The 25982-nt window shown below is 28.8% G+C and overlaps 3 protein-coding genes across 3 annotated transcripts; 1 reads left to right on the top strand and 2 right to left on the bottom strand.

Moving 5' to 3' along the window:
- Positions 1-288: 288 nt before the first annotated feature.
- LOC128389278 (calcium load-activated calcium channel-like) lies at positions 289-1543 on the top strand. Its single transcript, XM_053348836.1, has 5 exons — positions 289-448; positions 575-652; positions 759-933; positions 1001-1145; positions 1244-1543. The coding sequence occupies exons 1-5, from the start codon at positions 388-390 to the stop codon at positions 1331-1333; spliced, it is 549 nt and encodes a 182-aa protein (XP_053204811.1). The 5' UTR covers positions 289-387; the 3' UTR covers positions 1334-1543.
- Positions 1476-3622, bottom strand: LOC128389277 (FAD-dependent oxidoreductase domain-containing protein 1-like). The gene is made up of 4 exons (XM_053348835.1): positions 2895-3622; positions 2156-2811; positions 1950-2085; positions 1476-1889 (listed from the first exon to the last, which is right to left on the bottom strand). The coding sequence occupies exons 1-4, from the start codon at positions 3477-3479 to the stop codon at positions 1521-1523; spliced, it is 1746 nt and encodes a 581-aa protein (XP_053204810.1). The 5' UTR covers positions 3480-3622; the 3' UTR covers positions 1476-1520.
- A 2610-nt stretch (positions 3623-6232) lies between these two features.
- On the bottom strand, positions 6233-16423 carry LOC128389286 (peroxidase-like). The gene is made up of 11 exons (XM_053348842.1): positions 15993-16423; positions 11634-11766; positions 11143-11549; positions 10904-11059; positions 10717-10821; positions 10541-10657; positions 10316-10451; positions 9207-9767; positions 8956-9125; positions 7916-8021; positions 6233-6861 (listed from the first exon to the last, which is right to left on the bottom strand). Exons 1-11 carry the CDS (start codon positions 16204-16206, stop codon positions 6756-6758), a joined length of 2211 nt encoding a protein of 736 aa, XP_053204817.1. The 5' UTR covers positions 16207-16423; the 3' UTR covers positions 6233-6755.
- Positions 16424-25982: the final 9559 nt, after the last annotated feature.

Here is a 25982-nt window from a genome sequence, read left to right as displayed (position 1 = left end):
TGATTAATTGAATAACATCAACTGAATATGACAGTTTGATTTAGTTTCAGCTCAACAATTAAAATCAATCAGAATCAATAAAAAGCAATTAGGCTTAAAGTTGAAAGAATTCCAATAATCCAATCAATTTAATCAAGATTTTCCTCTAATTGTTTATTAATTGGATAATTTTCAAACAATTTTAATCTTTTAAATCAGATAATCGATAACAATTTAAACTTAAATTCTTGTTGATCAAAGTAAATTGAATTTCCCGCCTTTTTTTCAAACTCATTTCTTTTTCTAAATGTAAACAGATGATTTGAAATTAATTGTTTTCTTTTCAACCAAATTAACTTTTTAATTAATTATTCTGGTTTTTAATTTTCACTTAATAATAAATTCAGTATGTATCAAGATTGTATTCTGATCCTTTTTATATCCATTTTCACTGCTCTTCTAGGTGAAGGTTAGTTTTCCTTGTCTTGGTTTTCATTTACTCTTTTGGGTTATTAATTTTGTAAATTGATTCTTATGATTTTCTGTCAACAAATTAAAATTAATTGATTTTTTTTTATTTTCCTGTCTTATTTAGCTCTTACCTGGCTTATGGTTTACCGAACTGAGAAGTTTAAAAAATTGAAAGGTGAAGTTGAACGACAGTGTAAAAGATGTAAGTTTATATTGTATTTGAGAATTTGAGTTCATTTTTCAAATTTTCAAATTCTTCCATTGGAACTTTTTGATTACTTCTCTCTCTCTCTTCATTGGTTTATCAGTGGAAAAGAAGAAGGAGATTGTCGGTGAATCAAGTGATAAACAACAGAAAAAGAAATTGGAACGTGAAGAGGAAAAATTAAAGAATCATAATCGTGACCTTTCACTTGTCAAAATGAAATCTATGTTCGCTATTGGTTTGGCCTTTACGGCTCTTCTTAGTATGTTTAATTCAATGTAAGTTTCTCTCACTGCTCACATTTCATCAGAATTTCATCATGAAAGTCATCAAATTTTCTATTAGTTTCGATGGACGGATTGTCGCAAAGTTACCATTCGAACCAATTTCATTGATCCAAGGATTGTCTCATCGGAACATTTCTGGAAATGATTACACTGATTGTTCCTTCATTTTTTTGTACATTTTATGTACCATGTCAATACGACAGGTAAGCATAACAATTAGTCCTAATTAACGAAGGAAAACCCATGTTCTATTCTATGAAAAATTAATTTTTCTTCTTTTTCTTTGAATAATATCTGACAGAATATTCAAAAAATTTTAGGATTCGCTCCATCGAGAGCCGCAAGTAAACAAACTGCTAATATTTTCGGTACAGTCAATACAACTCGATGATTTAGTAAATTAACTAGGATAGAATAAGCAATTATATCCAATAAATAATTTAAATTTTTCTATCAACCAATTGAAGACAATTGACTTGACAATGTTTTCGTCAAACTAATATTGTCATTTTCATTTGAAATTTGAGCTTACATTTGGTTTATCAAGGAGAAATGAAAGATTCGTTAATTTTATTGGATTAAAGAATCAAATCTTCATAGACTTTTTCTCCAGAAAACATTCTCTCCCAGGAGAAAGGTAATAAATTAAATCCTAGCTCTTCGGGATAGTGACCTTTCAATTGTAGATCGGCCATTGCTCGACCAACCGCTGGAGCCATTTGGATACCATGTGAACCGAAGCCACAAAGCCAAGTGATGTTATTGTAAAAAGGATGATTTCCAATGATCGGATTACCATCGTAAACATTTTCATCGCAATAACCAGCCCAAGCAGCGACCAATTTGACCTTTTGAAATCCTTTAACCCGATTCGATAAAATTGGATGAATTACTTTCTCAAAGAAACTGTAATCAACATCCAAATTACCAGGATCTGGTTCCTCTTCCTAATCAACATCAGAGAGAATTAGTTAGCCTACAATTGAACAATTTACATAATAATGTACCTTTGTTGGACATTTAGTAACAATAAAGTTTCCACCTAAACCATCCCGTCGGCAAATTACACCGCTTGGGTCAACTATCACAGGAAAATCTAATATTGGAGCATCCGGAGCATTGAAAACGAAAACGTATCTCTTTCTATTTATGAATAAGAGAAATTTTTACATAATAATTAGATGAAAATTGGTCAATAACAATCAATTGTTACCTTGGCATAACTGGTAAAGGAATACGTCTTAGACCGGGCGTTGTTCCGATTCCCAAAGTCTCAGCGAGTACCCTTGATTCGGCACCACAGCAAACTATACAACGAGCGAACGATATTTGTCCAATCTCATCGTTTGGAAAACGTATCAGGGCATTATTACATGTTTCCATTGGATCGTTTAGTTCATCTCGATAAAATGAAGTCGGAAATGCGACATTTGTATTGAAATCAAAAACTTCCCCTTCCAAGAAAGTTGTACCAAGAAATTCAGCTTTACCCTTTAACGCAACGAGAACCGGATAAGGATCAATCCAACCTTCATCTTGTAAACCTAAGGTGGCGAAAACGATTCCCTCGGTGTTCAACCAGGGGAATCTTTGACTCAACACATTGGGCGATAAAATGTCAACAAAGGCTCCACATTCAGTCTGTGTTTCATGATATTTGATGAAATTTTCAGCTCGAATGGGATCGACAAGGAACATGTACCCCTGAGGATGGAAATTGAAATCCGGTGGATCGGCATTCATCATACTCAAATGATCCTTTGCCTGCCTGTAAAATTGAGCTCCCAACGCGGCCATTTTCACATTAGTCGGGTGGGAAAACTGTTGTCTAATACATCCCAAAGATAAATTAGATGCTGCATGTGTATACTAAAGATAGAATAACAATTTCATGATTAGAAAAAGAGAGAGAGAGAGTACAATTCAATTGAATCAAATTAGAATATACTTACATTATAATCTCTATCAACAACGATAATTGAAGTGGTTTTACCCCAAATTTGTTGAATGAAAAAGGCAGTGGATAGACCGATGATCCCACCGCCGATAATCAGGAAATCACAAGTTTCAGGATAATCAACTAAAGGCTTTTTCAGTACATCTGCAAGGGTTTTGGTCCAATCCTTTTTAGAATCGGTTAATGAGGAACTGGGAATTCGGGGATCAATCGTTGTGTGGAAAATAGGATAACGAAAGGTAAAATCAGTTTGCGGCTGAAAAACAAATGATGAATCAAATTTCGGTGGTTGTTTCACAATCTCTCGGTATTTGGCTAATCGGGCATCGCGTTCGGCTGCAACCCATCGAGGTTTACTGTTTACATTTAGATCTGAACTGTCAACATGGTTTAAATTACTGGAATCTTGATTGTTTCCATTGTTTTCCGAACCCGATTTTGTATCATTTTCATTGATTCCTTTGTCTTTTTGTTGCTCATCAATGGATTCACTTAATCTCCTTCTCGATCCTTTAAGTAACGAATTGAAATGGTTCAAATATCTTCTACCAGCTAAATGACGGGTTAATCCGGGTGACATTTAATCTAAATTTGAATGGAACAATTTAAACACCAAAAAAACATTTAAAAAAAAAGGAAAAATAAAAATCAATGTAACTATAAACAACCACGAGTTGGTGATCAGCTGTGAATGAGATTCTCAAAGTCACCTGACTGGAAAATGTAAACACTAATCATAACAATTGAGATTTCCTCTTGTTTTTTGATTGTTACAATTAGAAATATATTTTTCTCTTAAATTGCTTAACAATTTTATTCAAATCAACAATGATCAAGTAATGAACTTTTTGATATAAAAATACAAAGTTATAAAAGTTGAATACAATCAGACAATTTTGTGTCTACATGGTGATGATAAGACTTGAATTAGATTTGTAACTGATTTTTGATCACTAGAGACTAATTAAAATATTATTGATCACTGATCATCATTTTAGATGGCAAATCTATTAAAGTAACTGGGTTAGATTATTTGGCGAGTCTATTGGCCATAATTTAAATTGTGGTTTGAATTTCAAATAACATGTTTCATGTTGATGGAAATGAAAGTGAACATGAAAATTGTGATGAAAAGTGTTGATTTGATGTTCATTTGTCCGATGTGTCTAATGGATTCCATGGGTTTCCTTTTCAACAGAATTATCTCCTTGTGGTGTTTGATTGATTAAGAAGATCCCAAATGGAACCGGCTACTTGCATCAACCTGACAATTGGAACTCTTCCTGCAACAATTTGGAGTAAAAGTGAAACAACACTGCGAACATATCGATGAGAATTGGCCATTACCGTTGGATCTTGAATTTCCATTTGATTTGTCATGAATCTGATCACATTTTCAACAATTTCTGTGGAAACCGGTCGAACTTGATTAGTATTATCACCTTCACCTCTTTCACTTGCATCAGAGTAATTACTTTCCATAGAATCAGATTCACCCGATGGCTCCGGTAACGATGAATGAGGAAGATCAATGATATTACAGTGAAGATCCGATGTATTTGGAGATTTGATTATCCTATTAATTGACCTTCGAGCTTCCAATCCAATACCAGCATCTCTCATAAAACTATCAGTTAGGCCTTTCAATTGGTCTATATTATTAATCCCAAGACGCAATAGTTTTTCAATATCTTCCTCGTGGACTCTTCCTTTACGTAGTTTAATCAACCATCGAGGTGGAGTGATTTGATTGAGCTGTTCAATGGTCAAAGTTTGCACATTAATTGGTACAATTTCACCACAACTTGCTCGTAAACTATTGGTCAAGATGATTGGTAACCAGGCCGATTTCACGGACAAAGGACCGAAGGCTCTTTTCCCGTGTTTAACCAACAATCTATCAACTTGATCGATATTAATTTCGTTTAACAAAACATGATCACCCATTATTTCATTACAATACCAGTAAATTCACTTAAAGAAAACAAAAACTCTAAACAATTAAAATTAATCCAACAAGAGATTAGTAAACAATTTGGTCAAAACAAAAAAACGCTTTTAAAGAGATGACCAAATGTTCAAAAGTAAATCAATTAGGCGCCAAAATGAAAAATCTACAGAGACATCAAGTGAATTTTAATCGAACTAATTTTCGATTAAAATTTCCAATCGAAGTTGAGATTTGTTGACAATTTACTTATTCTCATTGAGAAAACAATTAATCAAAATTTAATCTCTCTTTATCTTGTTAATTGTCTTGCAATGAACACTCTTTAAACTTGAGTGTCAATTCAATAAGTCTAAAAGTTAGCAAGTTAACAATCAAGTTATTGATCATCAATTGATTGATTGGTTAGTTGATTGTTAGAAAAAAAATTTTTTCTATCCACCAATTCACCAATTGTAAACCTCAATTAACAGCAATTAACTATTAACACTAAGACGATAAATGAACAATCAATGATTACCTTTTTATCTTATATATATTTACTTAATTTGATTGATTCAAAGACAATAAACTTTGATTACAATTAAGATGAAGTTAATTAATTTTCCATCAATAATTAAAGTCTCTTTTTTTTCCCCGAGAATCAATTTGATTATGATGGTCAACCAATTAATCTCTTTGAAGATGATTAATTCATAATCAGTATCATGTAGTTTAATTATAAATTGATGGTTGATTATTATTAATATAATCAGGCCAATTTATTTTCCCATTAAAAATAAACTTTCATTAAATTGTTGCAGGTTAATTTTGTTTGTGTGTTGATTACAATTTAATGATGAATAAGAAATAGATTTATTCAAATTAACTGAAAAAAAAGCTTAATTGTAAACAGAGGAAACTCAATTCATCACAATCATCTTAATCATTTGTAATTCATATTTGATAACCTTAATTTATTAATGATTATCACGGATTCATGATAACAATTTAATGTTTATTGTTATAACAGTAATCAACAATTACCAACAAGAGTAACAGTTAAATCACAATTTAATAATCAATAACCAATTGTTTTATGACCTGAACAATTTATATGTACAAATTTAACAACAACAAATCAACTTGAATCTTAATTGTGATCAACAATCAATCACTCAATGGGAAACCTTGTTACTCTTGTTGTTAATTTAACTGGTTAACAATTTACAATTATTACCTGGATCCCAATTGATTGCTCATACAAGATTATCAATACTGATTAACCATCACAATCAATGTTAATCATCAATATAATTAACATGAGAAACTTTTAATTGTTCAACGATTTTAATTATTACCAAACTTTTTTTGCGCGAATTTTTTTTTCAAAAAAAAATCTCAACTTTCTCTTTTTATATTTACATTTATTTATTAATTAATTAATAATTATAATGGGTAATTGTTGTCAGGGAAATTTAGGTTTGATTGAAAAACACAATTAAAAAATATATTCATTGATATAATTAAAGATTCAATTGATTGTAATTAGAATCTAATTTGCTTTTTGATATAAATCGTTTCAATTTCATTTCTTTCAAGCTGAAATTCAATGGATCATGATTGATGGAAACGTTAATTGTAACAATCATTAAGATGATAACGATGATGATGATGATGATGATGATGATTCTGATGATTTGATTGTATACAATTGATGAGATGTAATCATGATAATTTTACTAATTAGATTTCGCAACATTTTCAAGTTAATTAAAACGGCGAATTAATTGAAAAATTAATCTTCAATTGTGTTCCCATGTCGTTGATTATTTGCTAATATCAATTATAATCTTAAATCTGTTAATTGTCCAATCAAAGTAATTAAAATTAGATTTAAAAAATAAAAAGTTTTTCCCTAGAAATTAATTAAGGATGATAATTGTTTGGAACCTCAGATCCAGGATAATTTAATGTCTCTCTCCATGCCCTTAAATCAGGAGTTGGAAGTGATTTACATGGTACAACTGGATTTCTGTTGAAATTAACGGAAAAAGAGTAAAACAATTAGTTAATCATGCCAACAATCAGCTGATGATGGAAAGTGAGGAGAAAACAATTAAATTGATGAAAGAATCAAGAAGCAAGAAAAAAATCACTTTCAACTTGAATCAATGTCTCAAACTGTTCAAGCAAAGTAGATGAAGAAAAAAAAAACTTCAACTGATTAAATTACTTTAACAATCAGAAAATGTATTAATCATCACATCGCAACAATTTAAATTGTGTTGAAACCATTAACAATCACGATGATGATAAAACTGTTTCCGGATTAGTGATGAAAAAAAAAGTGTTCATCACAGTTAACAAGTTAATCTTTCTCTCATCAATTGGTTAATTTGATTCAGTTCGAAACAATTTTTGATTATTTCCTTTTCTACATTTAATTATTCAAACATTTGTCCATCTCTCAGAATCGTCTAACTGTTAATCACTAATCATAATGAATAAATTTCCTCAACTAATCTACATATAGTGAACCTTTCTCTCTCTCTCACTCACTCATCTTAACCATGATTAACTTGATTGTTACGATTAAATGTATGTTAATGGTGTTTTTTCGTTCATCAGTCTACACACAAACACCATTCAAATGATGATCATTTCTAAATTAACTTGATTCAGTTTAACATCTTTTCCTAATCATTTTAATCACCATTCGCAACTACAATAAATAAACACGTTTTGATGAATTAATTTGGTACGAGATTGATAAGCGTGAGGCATGAGTGCGTGCTCGAGAGTAATATTAATAATTAATATTAGATGATATTCTCGTGGTAAATAAAAATAAAATCTAATTACTTTTCAATTGGATGAAACAATTAACACAGTCAAAGGAAAAATACAAACTTACAATTTGCTTCTGAAAATTTACCGTTACAATTTCCGTTCAATGGTTAATAGTATTACAATCATTCATAAACCTGTTCTCTTGCATCATGTTGTTGTTGTTGTTGTTGTAGACTTTTGTTTTCTCTTAACAATCAATTTTAATTGTTAACAATTTAGCTTAATTGTGTTCTTACCTTTGTGATTCTCCTCGGAATACATTTTTCTGGATATAACTCAATTTGTCACTATTGGCACATAAGATCTGAGCGAATGTTGTTTTCCTAAGTTCTTGAAGTTGATCTGGAAGAGGAGAAAAAATTTTTCACAACAATTAGTTAATCATCTTTAAATTGTGAGCTTTTTGTTAAGACAACAATTAGTTGATTAGTTTGGGAAATTTTCATCCCAATAAACTTGACAATGGTTGATTAATATTATAAATATAATTGATGCTGATTGATTGGTGTCATTTAATGATAAATAATACTAACTAACTAACTAATCAACTAACTACTGTCTGGAGAGCAATTTAATAATAGATTTATATTGTAACAATTTAATTTATACAACAATTTGATTGTTGGTTAAGTAAAACCAAAAGTGAAAGGGTTCATTGAATTAACAATTGATTATATAATTGATTTGGAAAGAAAAAAAAAGTTTCAACTCAATTGATAATTTTAATTCCTATCAAATTGATTAACTAAATTAACTAAGTGTTTAGATTTTAATCAAAACGATTCTCAAATATTTTCATCATCATTCAAATTAATCTCATTGATTTTAATCATCACCATTAAAATAAAAGCTTATAATTAAATTGCATTCTCGTGGCTTCTTTATCGGGTCAATCAACTGATTAAATCAATTGTCATAATCGGTCAGCAATTAAATTAATCTTGTTAATCTCTAATACACCCTAATCATATCAAATTTATACATAATCCAATTAATTGTATCGATTACTATTAATATCAAATAATAATATAATCAGATAATATTAATTGTTAATCTATTTCTTAAGCTAAATCATATTTGAAGAAATCATTTTGAGTTTTAATTGTTGTTAATGATTATCAATGTGATTTTCATGTCATACTTTTTTTTACAATTAACCTGAGGGTAAAAGGAGTTGAATGAATTAACTTGATTTCATATTCATTCATGACTTGTTACTATTTGATTTGTTTTTACTTCACAATTAGTTTATTTTAGTTGATTAAAAGTTAATTACCTGGTGAAAATGATCCAGCTTGATCACGATGTTCAAACCAGAAACGATCACCAAATTTAAGGTTGTACATTTGAATACCAATGACACAAGTGAATGTTGGTCCAACAGCAGCACCAGGTAAGGGATATTCAGCTAATCCAGCTGAGAAAAGATCAATATCATGAACAGATCTAAATAATGGATGAGATTAAGAGAGGAAAAAAAGGTTAATCATTTGATGGTCAACTAGAAAGTAATTAGTTTTCATTTACTTGTAAAGATTTTGGAATTTAGTTCGTTGAGATGTGGGCATATATTGATCCAATTGATGCCAATCGTAAATTTTTTCATCGAAACAAAATTTAAGGTAAGAAGTGTAACCAGAGATACCATGATCTCGACCTCGTTGAATATTAAACGCTGGTAAATCAAGTCCATAGGGTGAGTCCTTTGGTCGGTATAAGTGATTCTTCATATCTTGTGAGATGAATGGATCACGATTCTGTGATGCTTGGGAAACTAGACCACGAATAACGGCATCCAATTGACCATGATACAAACCGAATGGAGTGAAAAAGTTTTCCCTCAATCGATAACCTGAAGGTTTACCATTCTCAAGAATCTCAGCGAAAACACTGTTGACCAATGAATGACCAAATCTAAAAGCAGCTCCAGCAAATTCATTGATAATATTTGGATTAGTGTAAGGATCGTATTCAGTAAAACCATAGGGGAGAACGTAAAGTTTCAAGAACTTCATAGCATCAGGACCGATAATCAATGGAAGCCATTCACCAAAGGTAATCATCTGAATCTGAGCGACATTGATTCGTCTAAATTGAGTGAAAGAGAGAGATAGAAGATCAAAAATTCAAATGATAATCATTAATTGTCTCACAATCAAATTTGGGTGATGATTTAAAAGGAAAAAGTATTTGAATAAAATTAAGTGATAAAAACAATGAAAGAATCGCAATTTGTAAAGGTTGATGATCAATCTTTAGTTGGGTTGATTTAGAAAACATGATTTAAAACAATACGAGTTGATGGATGATCATCATACTCATAATGATCAATGGAAGAGAAAAAAATTAGGTTAATCAATGTATTGGTTTAAATAATCAAATCTAAATTGTTTTCTTCTTCTTCAATCAGTTTCCTTAATCAGGATTTTCGTTCATCATTTCATATAATCACAATCAGAATCAAATAATCATGTTCAATGTAATTGCGTTGGAGGTTTTTTTTTGTTCTGTTGATAAATTTACTGATTGTTGTTTCTGTATTTACGATAAAGTCTTAACTCTTTACCGGTCTTTGCACAGTTAGTTGTGATTTTGAGTTAATTGTTAACCGTTAATTTGATGTAGTGTATGTTTACCTTGCTTCCTGGTAAAGTCTTTCACCATCCCAGTGTGGGTTGATTGCTTTTAATTCATTGACAATTTTATTATGTTGACGGAGGAAGACAACATGAAGTGAGGTAAGTGCTGGATGTTGATTCACACGTTTGTCACCTTGATTTAGATAAATGAGAAAAAAAATACGATTTCATTACGATTTCAATTCCAATTTTTCATCATCATTATCAGAATTATCATCTTACCTGCTTTGAAACAATACATGTTTTCTGAAGGTTTACTACATTGATCAGAATCGGGCTCAGGTGAATGAGGTAACAATTCACCTCCATTAGCATCCACAGAGATGTGCATTCTTCCAGCTGATTAGAAATTAATAGATATATTTTTGTTGATAACTTTCGGGTTCTCTTTAACTTACCTGGTCCAGATCGAGTCCAAAGTGATCGAGTTTCATTTTCCATGCTTCCATAGACCATGGAACCATCGATAAAGGAGGTGATTTGATTCATTTGCTCTCTTGGTCCTAAAGAAAATGCATCCGATGGGAAAGAGATAAAATTCAATTAGATTTCCAATTGATTGACAATTAATTAATAGTTACTCACCTAATTTACATTGTGGGCACATTGCAGTTCGGACAAAATTAAGACAATACTCATTGTATCCACTATAAAATGGATCCTCCTTTGGAACCAAAATTGGGTAACATTGAGGGTGATTATTTGGTGATGGTGGACAACATTGGATCATTTTACCATCCTCTGTGGAAAAAGGAAAAGGAAATACAATTATTTGAGTATTAATTGTGATATCGATTGGTTGATATTGGGAACTTCTAACTCACTTGTTCTTGAACTTGGAGTGAAGGCAATGTCATGGGAAAAAAATTGACCATATTGCATAGTCATGTGGGTGTAAGTTGCAGGGTAGTTTAGATCCCGATGAAGTACAGCTGATAAAACTCTTGGGTTGGGCAGTAAACTTCCGGTCACTGAGATACGAGGAGCTGATAGTCCATCGGCATATGATGGAGGAATCAATCGAGTGAAACAATTGAATGGTGTTCCCCAGCTTGGATTGTGAAGATTATTACATGAACCGTCAGAATTTCTGAATGGTTTATATGGATCACAATGGAAATGTTGATCTTCCTTACAATTGGCTATTGCTTGTCGTGTTTCGGGTGCCACTAGTTCAATACGTGCTAATGCAATTCCAGTTGCAGCGGGTACAATTGGATCATAGGACATACTTTAAATATAGAAAAAGTTATCCAGTTAATCATCTAATTGTGAATCAGAATGAATCGTTTTGAAACAGAACGGAAAAACTTACTTTCGAGCAAGAAGTTTACTCATTTCTTCAAAAACTTCTTGGCGCTTTTCTAAATCATTTCCTCGTTCTAACGTTGTAGTAACTGCTTGATGACGAGTAACAGCTGATTCTTTACTCATATCAGTTATCAAACCTGTTGGAAGAATTAAAAATTTATCATCAATAATCAAATCGAAAAACAAAATCGAAAGTTATTCATTAATAATAATCAAATTAATCAAATATCGAAGCGAAAAAAAAATCAATCCAAGAACCGGAACTACAAAGATTAACTTGATATATATATATCAAGAGATGAAAGATTAATTATCTAATCAGTTAATTATGATAACGATTCATTGAGAGTGAATAAATTTCATCAAATGATTGGAAAAAATTTCCAATCAAAAATGAAACTTGAATTTTCAAAGGTTAATCATGTTAATTAGTGAAACAATTATCCATCTATCTTTTAATTAAGGTGATAGCAAAGACGATGACATGATAATTACACAAGATAAAGGAGCCCACCCATACACGAATATGATTATTAATCAGATAATACAATTAATTAATTCGTGTTAATCCTTAATCCTGTTAATCGATTGAGTGAAAGAAATTGGAATCATTTGAATATAAGTGAAAAGATATTAAGTCGGCGGAGAGAAACAAAAAATCGAGGCCAAAATGTTTCTACTATTATGGTTGTTTGATTTGTATATTTGTTTGTGAATTAAAAATAGCCTCAAGAGGGTTAATCAAAAGTGACCATCATCATCTTGACCATTCACCTAATCAACAGGGCAACAACAATCACAATAACAAACTAATAACGTTGTAATAACATTATTAACTAATAATAGATTCATGATAACTTTGAATGTTTAACTGATGAGACAAGTTGTTTGTTGGACAATTAAATTTAGATGACAATCAATTTTACCAATACAAACCAATTGGTGCTGCTGTTGATTGTTAACAACAATTAACATTTGATAGGGTCAAGTTTAAGTTTATGTCAATTCAATGGATTTAATCAAGAGAGAGAGAGAGAGAGAGAGAGATTATTTAATTCTATTAATCAACAATTAACAATTGATTTAGTATTACAATAAACAAATTGTGTAACAATATAATAATGATAAATTTAAACAACATTTCAATGGTAATCAAATTTAATTGTTAACATTTCTCTCAATGAAATCGGTCAATTTATCAACTGCTATTATTATTTCAATCAATCAGTTCAACGATATTTTCATCATATTGATTGATTATTAATTAATCGAGATTAATTTCAATTACTATTTCATCATCTTTTAATTTTAAATAAATTGTAATATTGATTAAATTTCAATTTCTAATCCTGATTAACATTCTGAATTACAGAATTAAATCTCAATTCAATTTAGATTCTAAATACAAGTTGAATATCATCATCATCTTCATTTTTACATGATCATCATCAGGCTTAACATAATTATCATGATTATTATTACTTTTGATTGTGTTATTAAAATAACCATCATCATCATCATCATTATCATCATGATAATTTACATTAATAGTTAATCAGTTTCAGGTAAAGGTAAGAATTACAAAAAAAAAGTTCCGTTATCATTCATGTTGAATTTAAATGTTTACTTTTTTTCATATTGTTATCTTAATAATGTTGATTGTTGTACAGTTAATTTTAATCTTACCTGTTTATTTAATCAACATGAAAAATAATATGAATCATATGAGATTGGATTAGATTGACCATTGAACTTTTATATTATTATTATTATTACGTTAATATGGTTAATTTTGATTGTGAAAACAAGATCATGGGAAGTAAACATGAATCTTTATCAAAGTAAATTAAATGTAGCAAAAAAAACAATGATGAGGATGAAAAAGAGATGAAGACAAGTAATAATATCCCCACGCATCATCATTGTTATCATCATCATCATCATCATCATCATCATCATCATCATTATCTGATTACACTGAGCAAATACTTGGACATGATGATGGTCCAAATGAGACTCATCTTTATGTTATATATTCAACGTTGAATAAGGTCAAAATTTGAGCATCTTTTTTTTTAATTGTTACCTGTAATTCACAATTTAGGATTAATTAACTGGACTGGACTGTTAATTGCAACTCAATTATCGAAGGTAAAATAATTATTCAATTAACTGGACAACGGAAATGGTTATTAGTTGGATACTTCTAGTTGATGATGAGCAACAATTAACTTTACTCTTTTTTTTTATAATTAAACCTTCATTCACCTAAGGGTCAAAATTAATTGTTCTTGTCAAAAAAAAATGATATTAATTAATAACCACTAAGGTCATTCAGTGAAAGTGACAATCCAACAGTTAATAGTTTTACTAATTCTTTGTGTGTCCTCTATGGACTTGATTGACAATAACTACTAATTAAAGATTCAAGATCTATTAATTAGTATTTGGAAAACTTTGTCCAGTTTTGAGATTCAAGTTCTTGACCAATTGGATCAATTTATCATCTCACTGACCATCTAATGATAACACGTATTTAAATTACCTCTTTATGCTCTTTAATATTAATTATTAAAGAATAGAAAAGTTTTAATCGGATTAACTGGATTAAATTTGTTAACGAAAAAAGTTATTCCAAGAAAAGTTAAATTGATACAAAGACAAACAGATTAACAGATTCAAAGGTTGTTGATTGATATTATTTTCTAAATCAAGATTAAGATTAGGATAACAACGATTGATTTACTAATCACTTTGCCAATTGTTTAAATTGTTGTGATTAGGTTTTCAATCACAAACAATGTTAAGTGAGAGACAAAATGATAATGATAATAATAGTGATGAAGATGAATCAAAAATAAACACCTAATACAAAAGAGAGAGAGAGAGAGGATGAAGAAGATGAAACTGAAAATGATGAGGATGAAGATGAAGATGAAGATGAAGATGATGAAAGTATGGCCTACTGTGATAGATTTGGCGAAATCAGTTTTCCAGGTCAATCGGTAGTTGGTACAAATGATTAACAAGGCGTCGATAAGTAATAACAATATTAAGATGGAAATGAGAATATAAAAAATGATGAGAGACTGTTAATACTTTGCCGTAGGAGCTTTAATCATAGGGAAATGATTAAGTAATAATCATGCTGATCAACATGATCAACCGATCAAAAGTGATATATTGACAGATTAATATAACAAGTTGGAAAAGTTAATGAGACACAATTAAAAAAAGTTGATTTTTGTTTTTCTCTTACACATAAGACTAATCGTAATAATTATCGTCGACATCATAATGTCCGAATCGTTTTTGTAGACTGACCTTTAAACCGATTTATATATATACTTATTAATATATATTCTTATTGGATATTATTATTATTATTACCATGATTACTGTTAATTGTAAACTGATTAACATGATTAAGTAATAATCATTTGCTCAAGGGTTTGATTAATTAAATCATTGGGATGATTTGTCTTAATCTTTTTTACTTTCTTTTAATATATTAATATGAATGGAAAAGTATAAAAAAAAAGTTGTTAGTAATTTAAGATTGTGTCTCAATGATTAGTTTTAATTGTGATGCTCATTTTGGATCAAATTAAAAGTTAATTGTGATATAAATTATTCAGACTTTGGGTGTAATTTATTTGATTTTAAAATTTTTCTCTCTCTCTTCAACTTTTCAATTACGATTTTTAACTTTTTAATTTGATTGTTGATTGTTTCAGTCTAGATTTATAATTAGTATGATGATTATGATATTAATTCCTGGTTGATAAACTTGTTGACTTTATTTAATTTGATTGCAATTGAAAAAAAATCTTGAGAATACAATTAGTGGTTAGTTAATTGTTTATCTAAAATTAAATTATTGAGAAAGTTAATTTCTTTTCCCTTTGACATTGATTGATTTTCATTTTAATTGTTGATTAATTTTCCTTGTAATAACTCTTAACCAATTAATCTTGTAAGGTCAATTAGTCAATAAACTAATTGTTTATAATTTAATTGTAATAAAATGATGAAGGTTGTGAATCTTCAAAATGGATCAACAATTAGTAAATCAAATCAAATTAAATTTACAGGAAGAATAAACTTTTCTTCAACAATTAACACAAAATCATCTTTAATTCAAACACTCTTATGATGTATGAATTAATCAACGTAATTTAGCTAATTAATTAATCAACTTGCCATTTAATTTAATTGACACTGATTTTCTAGCTCTCTAATCATCATAATCAGTGAAATATTGAAATTTAATTGTTCTGATTAACGATTGATTTGATTTTCTTAAAATTGGATCAAACTCTTGGATTAAGGTGAGATTATCATGATAGATTAATAGTCTTACCGTCTCTTTCAAGATTGGCCTCGAGTTTACGTCGTTGAACGACAATGTCCTTGGCAAGGTGAAAAGTATCTTCGAGTTGAAGTGGACTGAAAACCGGCGATAAAATGGACTCATCATGATTCTCAGGTGATAATCGACGAGGAAGTAATATTCCGTTAGAAAGAGTAACAGTTAATATTAAACATATGAAACTTGGAGTAAATTGTTGGAACATGTTTGATGTTGGAATTGCACAAACACTTTAAATTGATTCGTAGAGATGTTGTTAATTGTTAGATTGTTATGATGATGATGATGATGGTGATGATGCTTATATGATCCGGCGAGAATTAAATTGAAACACAATTTCGTTGTTTGATTGTAATTAAGACAGAGAGCAAAGAGAGTTACAGTGAATCCTCAGAAGGAAAAAGATCCAGATTAAAATCTGGTTACAATTCCATAATTGGTCAACATTCACTGATACAATTGGTTAATCTCTATTGGATTAGGAGATAGATTAAGAGAAGAGATTAGAAAATTGTTTATATTAATAACAAAAAGAACAATTTAATTTACAGTTATAAGTTTTTACTTACGTTTTCGATTCATACTAATGGTCAAACGGTAAAGTCGAAAGTGGACTTGATTCGCGATTGAGTCTGACTATTCTTACAGATCAGTGTGAGAAAGAGGGAGGGAATGATGAAGATGATGAAGATGAGAGAGAAAGAATAAGAAAGAAGAAGAGAGAGATGGAGAGAGAGAGAGAAAGGAAGATGACGAAGAGAGGGAGAGAGAGAAAGAGTTGCGGGAGTAAACCAAATTTAGGCTAATTCGAGATGAGGCCAAGAGAAAGCGAACATGATTTTTTTTCTCTTGAAGGAAAGAGAAAAAGTAAGTAAAAAGATGATGACGAATATGAAGAGAGACTTGTCTTTCTTTTTGGCTCTTTCTTTTTCTCATCACGTGCTAACGAACATGAACCCGTTCGGACAACGAGTCCAACAACAATCATAATATGAACGCCTACTTATTATCTTTAACTTATCTCGTAACCTTTTATTGTTTCATTAATGTTATTCAATTTTGTGAATCACAAACAACAACAAACAACAATTAATAATCAATTCAAAATTAAAGGAAAGTGAAAATTAATCAACAATTAACTCACTTTATCTGATATCATCTTGGATACATTATCACTTGTCCTTTAATTATCATAATTTAATAGCAAATCTTTCGTTTAACTATTTCGAAACAATTTAAATCTCTTAGATAACTTTTCTAATATTATCGTTTAGTTAATCAAATTAACCAAATGATTACAATCAGTTGATAATTTTAAAGGTCTTTTCAGTCATTTAATTGCTCTTCATTAAGAAAACTGTAGCTCATTTGCTGTTCGTACAATCAGATACACTTAATTGTTACCAATTTTCACGAACTATTTCATATCTTAGTGATCAACTTTTCCCCGTTCGAATCTTGATCGAGACCAAGAAAGAAAATGAATTTAATTCCATTGAAATTTTACCATCTACAAGAATCATCGATCACCTTTTCGAACTCTCAATTCTCTGAGTCAACGAAAAGATCTTCTCACCATCATACCAATGGAAAGTTTCTCAATGACCTGAGGTCGAAATCTAATTGTTCAACTTTCCCCACGAATTTCAAACTCTCTCTCTCTCTCTGGTTCCTAATTTTACCTGAACTAAAGTTCAACGCAAATTCGATGTCCGGCCTAACGGAACTCGAACCAGTTATCGAAACCAGGATTTCGAAACCAACAATCAGATTGAAATTCTCGAAACAAAAAAAAAGAAATTAACAATTAAGGAGTAAGTTACTTATTCTTTTTGCTAATTCTAATTTGATTAAGAGATAATCTAACTCATCACTCAGTTAATTATTTCCTTAAACCTTAAGCTCTATTGGACCTGAAGTATTACATACACATCCCAATTAATTAATTGTTACTTATTGTAACTGTTAATTTAAACTGATTACAATTTATTATATTTTCCTTGTTTTAACCCAAAATTAACATTAACATTGGGATATTAAAGGTGTGTGAGCTAAATAACATTCACTTTCACTTCATTAGTTGATTATCATGATAATTATAATAATTTTCAATCCAGTTCATCAATCATGTTCATAATGATAAACAGGTAAGAAACAAAAACTAATCAAAACTTTACAGAAACAAAACTAAATTAATGATGAAACTGATTGAATCTCAATACAGCTAATTGTAAACCCTTGCGGACACATTGAACTAAATTAATAAAAAGTGAAAATTATTTATTATAAATGAGTAAATTGTTGATAATTAACGTTTATCGATCGATATTAACAAATTAAATCAATTCATTATTTTCTTTCTTCTTTTTGATAAACAAGGAGAAAAAGTAATAATAATATTAATTGTAAATATCGATCTTGAACTTATCCACAATTTCACATTTATTTTCACCTTAATTTCTTGGCAACAATCAATCTAATCATCATCATCATCGACACAATCAGTAACCTGATCGTCATTATCGAACTTGTTTTCATCTTGTTCTAACTCGAACTTGACCTTATCCCTTATATATACAAACTAAATTTCCAGGATTAGGATAATCCGGTGTAAATCATTTTTCCTCATCCTCATCGACAATCAATATCCAATTGTAAACAATTAACATCCTAAGATAATAATAGATTGTTAGATAGAATCACCAATCACTTTGAAAATGGTTAATTGTTTCAAATCAAATTTTGATGGATAACTTTGCTTTTCTTGTTGTTGTTGTTGATTAAAACTCAAATCAAATCAAATCAAATTGAAATTGCAATTGATTTGCATTAAACTTCATTGATTTGATTCAGTTTTGATTTTTATCACTCACTTTTTTTTCCCAATCATTTGCTCAGAAGAAGCAAAAAAAATATAATATTAATCAACTACTTTGATCATCATGTTTACCATGAAAAAGTAAATCATTTTAATCATCATTTCATAAGACAATCAGTATGAAGAAAAAAGTTGTTAACATAAACCATGAAATGAATTGCAGGAAGTTTAACTAATCATCTTCATCATCACAATAATAATCATCTTCGAGATGATGATTTGATTTAAAACTTGTAACCAACTTAAATTACCCTAAATTTTTATCTTCATCATTCCTCATCATTTGACCCAATTTCAATTAATATTTTCTCTCCATTTCTATCATCATCATTTTCTCATCATTCACTTTCACCTGATCATCAGCAAGTTCCAATTATTAACCATCATGAAACTGAATTTAGTTACAATTGCAAAGAGAAAGATAGAAAATTATTATCAAATCATTTTCCTTTACAAGATGATAATCATCAATTAAGATTAAGATGCAAACTAATCCATAGACATAAAAAGGATTAACAGATTAACGGATTAAATGAGTTCTAATGAATTTTTTATCACACATCCAATCAAATGGTTTCCGTTGACAATAAGTGATGATGATGATGATTAAATGATGACTGAATCTATTGTTAATTGTTGTCAAATTTTACCTTTTGTTACCACATTAATTGTTAATCATTAAGCAGCTTTGGTTAATCAACAATTACCTTTTTCTCATTAAACTGGATTCCCAAAGGTAAATTAACCCAAATTTTTGACTAGATTATTTTTAACACTTTGTCCTGGTCACTCGGTAAGTTCATCACTGACCTAGCACGTTTTTAGCGTCCTAATCAGCCCAACAAAGTGGACAATTAATGTCACTTATCATGTCCCATATTCACCTTAATCTGTAAACATGAGATGCCCATTAATATGACAATTAACAAAACTCAGCTACAAATTAAATCTGCAACGTTAATTTCATTGAGACAAACAAATATTAATACAAACCTTATGATAAATTGTGTTGAAAAATGTTTAGAAACAATCACAATTAATCAGCTAATTAGATTACAATTAAGATCTTGTTTCCAACGGAAACCCAGCCTATCATCATCATTATCATCATGATTAAGATAATTAATGATAATTTCAATTCTAATTGTAAGCAACAATTTAAAAGGGTGAATCTGATAACCGTTAAGGTAAAACAAATTTCATCAAATTAAATGAAAGGAACAACAAATTTTTTCATTTCATCAAGTTGATCATTTGATTTGATTAATAATCAAATGTTTTGATTACGATTGATGATTGAAAATGACCATCAGCTGATGAGGAAGTTGATAATAAATATTGCATCACTATTTTCTTGACCAATATCTACTTTCATCATTTACAAGTAATCAAGTTAATTACTATCAACATGATGTTGTTGGTTTATGATGATTATCACTTTTGATTTAAATGGTTAAATTATCAAAAGAGTTGATCAAACATTTTTCGAGATTGTTACTTTGTTAATTGTAGCAATTTATTATTACCAATTGAATCTAATTACAATTTCTGATTGTTTTCTTGTTGATTGTTTGTTTGTTTATTTTTTGCTTTTGCCAATTTAAATTGTAAACAATTTAATCTAAATTAAAATTTAAATGGCCAATCAACAATTTAAACAACAATATATATCCAACCAATTAACTGATTGTTACTTTCAACAGTTTATGTAATGATAATATTATTATGGTAACCATTTTGTTTACGATAATTTAAATTGTTACGATAAATAAATCAAATGTCATGAGAAAAAATGATTTAATTGTGATTATATTTGCTCGAGGATAAGTTGATTTAATAACAATTAACGTATCGTATTAATTTTAAATCAACAATTTACCTGGAAGTTATTGATTAACGATTTTGTATCCAAATTAATTAAAACAAAATCCAAATAAAGTGAAAGAGAGAAACTCAATTCAATTGAATTGATTAATTTTGATAAATTTGTTCAGTTAATTAACGATTAGTTTGTTTAAATTCAATTCTCGGGACTTTCTCAACTGATTGTGTTGATTACCGATATGAACAATTAAAACTGCAATTTACTAATCAAGGTAAATGTCCAATATTTTGTATACTTGCTTTTTGATGGTTTTATCATTTTCTCACTTTAATTCAACAATTAATCATTTTATCAACTAATCCAATCAGTAAAATCGATATTGATTGTGATTAATTAATCACAATAATTGTTTTTGTCTCACAATAATTAACTTGAGGTTAATTATGAGAGGCGTTAATCCATCGCACCGATTGACCATGTAAACCTTTAATAATGCTGATCATAAATTCACAATTAAATCAATGAACTTGGTGATTTATCAGATAATTAGATTGAACAATTAACATTTAAATGGGGAAAAAGTTTCACTCGATTTTCAAGAGTACCTAAAGTTCAGGCCTCGAACTCAACGATTCGTGAGGATTTTTTTCCCTGTTGTAAAAAAGTTAAACGATCACAATTACAATTACAATCACAATTAGAATTGTAATTTGATAAATTGTTTCAATTTTTAGAATTAGAGTTTTTTTTCTTTAATTATAATCAAATTTGATTGTTTGAATTAAGATCAAGATTGAAGATTGTTAAATTCTTGTAGGAAAAACAGTATCATAAATGTTTCAGTTTCAACTGAATATTCATCATGTTTATCTCATTTGGAGTTTCAGATTACAATTATATCTTCATGATAATGATGATGAACATCATCATCCTGATTCCAACTTTTGAATCTATTCTTGAAAAGATAAATTATCTTCTCATTTCCTTTAATGATAATCATCTAAATCACAATAATCATCATCATCATCATCTTCATTTGATTCTGATTTTTTTTGTTGTTCAGGCTCATCTGAAACTCAATCCGTTTCCAATTTGCTAACAATTTAAATGATAACAATCAAATTAACCGTTAATTTTATACAAAAACAAAATGATTACAGGTAATCAATATTATCGTCAATGTTTCATTGATTAATTGTGATCTAGATTTTGTTTACCGTTTATTTTTCCCGCGATTTAAATTGTTGTTGTGAAACTTTTCATTGAATAATCAGTTAGTTGATTGTTCAATTGATTGATTTTGATTAATTTTGTGATAATTATCACCTTTCCAAATCAAAATCTAACCTTAATTAACGACAAAATCAACAAGTTAATCCAATAGTAATTTATGATTTTAATGTTACAATTAACTTTTACTTTTTTCTCCTGATAGTTAATTATAATTTACCACTAGATTGGTTCAACTGTTAATCAACAATCAAAGTCCCAATAATATGATTTACTAATTGTCAGTTTACTACAATGTATACATAATACGTTAATCATGAAAACGGATCAGGTAAATTAACATAATCGCAATTAATTTATGACGATTAACAAAAAAATCATCAAATTAAGAAGAAAAATTTATTAATTTTATCGGAAAAATTGGAAATTAGTTAATCACTGATGGTTTCCTTTGCCTTATAAACACAATTTAGCCCTGGGATATATTGCTCTTAATCACAATTAACTGTTAATTTACATTAAATATTTTCTCTCTTCTACATTAGTTAATTTAATTGCCACTACAATTAACCAACAATTGGACAGTTAAAACATTTCCTTTCCGATGAAAATTTTTGATAAACTTTTCTTTTTTTTCTTACATTTGATTTGCTGTTAATTACAATCATTAAAAAACGTTGATTGTTTAACCCTAAATTAGTTAGTTGAGGCTCAAAGTTAATTGTGATCAAATACACAACCAAAATTTAACCTTCACAATTAAATAACAGTTATACAATTTGACCTTAATCTCCCTTTCAATTTTTTTACACCAAATAAATGTAATCAACAAATTGTGATCACAATGATTGTTGCAAAGTGAATTAAACACAATTAAATCTAATCATCATCGACATCATCATCATCATCATAGTCATTTACTTCATCTAATTGGTTTGGTAAATGATGTTATTATCACTGTTAACATGATTATTATTATTATCGTTGTTGTTATTAACTGTTGGTGACCAGAAGCAATTGGTCATTAATCATGTAACTGTCCAGTTTTCTGTAGTTAAATTGTTGTTAAATCCATTGATTGTTTACAATCAACAACATTGAAAGTTAATTAATCATTAATTTACTTTCCTCTCTCTCTCAATATCCTTATCTAGTTGCTGAATTAACTGAATTGAAATGAAAAGTTCAATCTTAATCTAATTGTTGATTAGCCTCAAGTCAGATTAATTTCAATTATCACAATCAAAATTTATTATCAAATAATTTTCTACTCCATTATATCAATATATTTAATCACGATTAAGTAATTTTAAATTTGATTAACCGGAAACAATAACAAAACTTTTAATTAATTAATATTTTCCCTAATTATCTTAAATTGTTGCTGTTCGTCAATTTAATTGTAATTAGCTGAACAATTTTAACTCTGATCAACTTTACGATATTTGAAATAATTGATTTTGATTTGTTTTTTCCTAATTCTAATTAATTATTACAATTCCATCTAGATTATTATTAATATGATTCGAGTTGATTAACTGCTTCACAATTTGATCTTAATTACATTTCTCTTTCTCAATTGATAAGGTTAATTGTAATCTCGATTTGTTTGTTAAAGTTTTTGTATTTTTCCAACAATTAGCATGATTAAATGATAGTGATTAAGATTAAGATAATCACATTGATCATGATACAGTTTTGTTTTTCATTAATTATTGTCTTATCATTGACTTGATGGTTAATTTGATTTGGTTATCTTGTTAATTGTTAATCAACCAGAAAAAAAAATCATGTAAACACTTTTTTGTTGTTGATCAACTATTGATATAATTAAACGATAATTAATCACAGACAATTACGGAAGTGTCTCTTTAATTTGATTTGATTAACACTGATTAGTTTTAGCCATCTAATCATCCCAATGATAATCAACCAATTTCAATATGAACCAAATTGTGACAAGTAAATTGATTAGAAATGGTGATCAGAGACCAACAACAACAATTAACTTTAACGATTAATCAAGATTTCTAGATTTGTTGAAAAACCATCAACAATTAACAAATTGCCATCTTATAATAATCTTTATGAGATGTTGAAATCTTAATTGTTATTCAAAAGAAAACAATTTTTTTTTTGTTACATTCAAATGATAACTGGATTAACTTAATTAAATTAATATAATTTAATGTTAACCTGTGAGCTGAATAATAAATTGTTGATTTTAAAGATTTGTTTCAAAGAGCCTTAATTGTTGATACAATTAAACATCTTACACTAAGATTATCTAACAATTAAAAATGATTACCTTGAATAGTTAACAGTTAACTTTAATTGTGACCATTTAAATTGTTCCCAATCAACATAATAATCTAATTTGTTTTCAATGAAATGTCATGAAAAAAAAAAAATTTGTAAACAGTTACGTTGATTGTTGGATTCAGACAAATCAATTGGATTGATCTAATTGTGAATTATTTTCTGTATTCAAATAAAGTTCATGTTAATCATTGAGTTTAACGATTAATGATTAATTATGTGTTGATTAGATTTCTCATCAGGATTTTGATTAACGTTGATTCAGTTAACACTAATCAACTCAGTTGGTTAGCAATTTAGTTTATCTTTTATTTAATTTTTTTTTTCTAATCTCACCAACAGTCAACAATCAGACAATTTACCATTTAAATCAATTGATTAACGGAATTGACAACTTGACCACAATTTCCGGTTGATCACAATTAGTTTCTGTTGGAAATTATTAATCATTCATGTTGAACAAACTTTTCAACTTAATTACTAAATCGAAGCTAATTAGTCAGGATATTAACTCAAGTAGTTCAGGGGAAATGGTTGAAAACTCAATGAGATGAAAGGTAAAGTTCATCAGACTAGTTTCTCATCTTCTAAGGTGAATGGTCAGTCAGCTCTTGACCCCCAGGAAATGATTCAGTGGACTGAAAAGTTCATATCTCTCAACTGAATTTACGAAAACTCGATTCCAATTGTACCGTTATTTTTGATTTCGACCAATAAAAAAAATCGATCCTCATTATTATTGATCGAATATCAATTTGTCGACAAAAATTCTGTTAAAATAATTAATAATTCTGATGGAAATCAAGATGATTATCTAATCATGATTATATCAGTTAAATCATGATGATCATAAACTATTCAATTTTCACACAATTTAAACTAAATCAAATCGTTCGTATGCTTGAACATGAATCAACCATCTAATTATTATTTCCAATAAAATAATCTTAATCATGTTCATCTTAATGAGGATGATGATGATCATCTCAATGAATATTAATACAATTCATTTAATCAGTTAATTAAATTCACCAACAATCATTCATTTCTCATAATCATTAAAATGGATTTTTTTTTCTTCTTCTTTCAAGTAACTGGATCAATCTAATTATACATCTAATCTTAATCCAATTGAGTTAACCCGATAGATGTTTCAACTTTAAATCCAGTGCTGAGGTTTTATTGGATTATCATTGGTTTTAAAATGATAATATTATGTCTTGGAAACTTTTCTTAATCAGTTTTATTTGTTGTTGATTAACTGTTGATTGAAATTACTGATGACAATTAAACTTTATCATATCAACCATTTGATAAACATAACATTTGATTACCCGACAATATATAAGTTAACAATTAAGGTTAACCTCAAGAAAGTTAATTATTTACAGTTATCTTTAAATAACGGTAACGAAATGACAACATTGATTAATCAGAATGATAACAATATAATTAACTGATTTTCCATCATTTTGGAAACTTTGATTGTTTTTCTGTTAGTTAATCTTTTATTTTCTTCTAATTGTAATTATTTTCTTCTTATATTATTAATCGTGATGAATGGTGAACTATCAGAATAATAGAATTGTAATAAAATATTTGTTATTATTTCGTTAACTTCGTGGTAACTATTTTTGGGAACAATTTAGTTATAACGGTAAATCCCTTTGACGAGAATTTGTTAATCGTTACTCTCCCTTGGAACTTGAGTTCTCATCATTATCATCAT

Source organism: Panonychus citri, unplaced genomic scaffold (genome assembly GCF_014898815.1).
Source record: "Panonychus citri isolate SS breed McGregor unplaced genomic scaffold, ASM1489881v1 Contig00107, whole genome shotgun sequence".
Lineage (NCBI taxonomy): Eukaryota > Metazoa > Arthropoda > Arachnida > Trombidiformes > Tetranychidae > Panonychus > Panonychus citri.
Note: the sequence above shows the minus strand (reverse complement) of the source record. Positions and strands in the feature narration are given on the sequence as shown.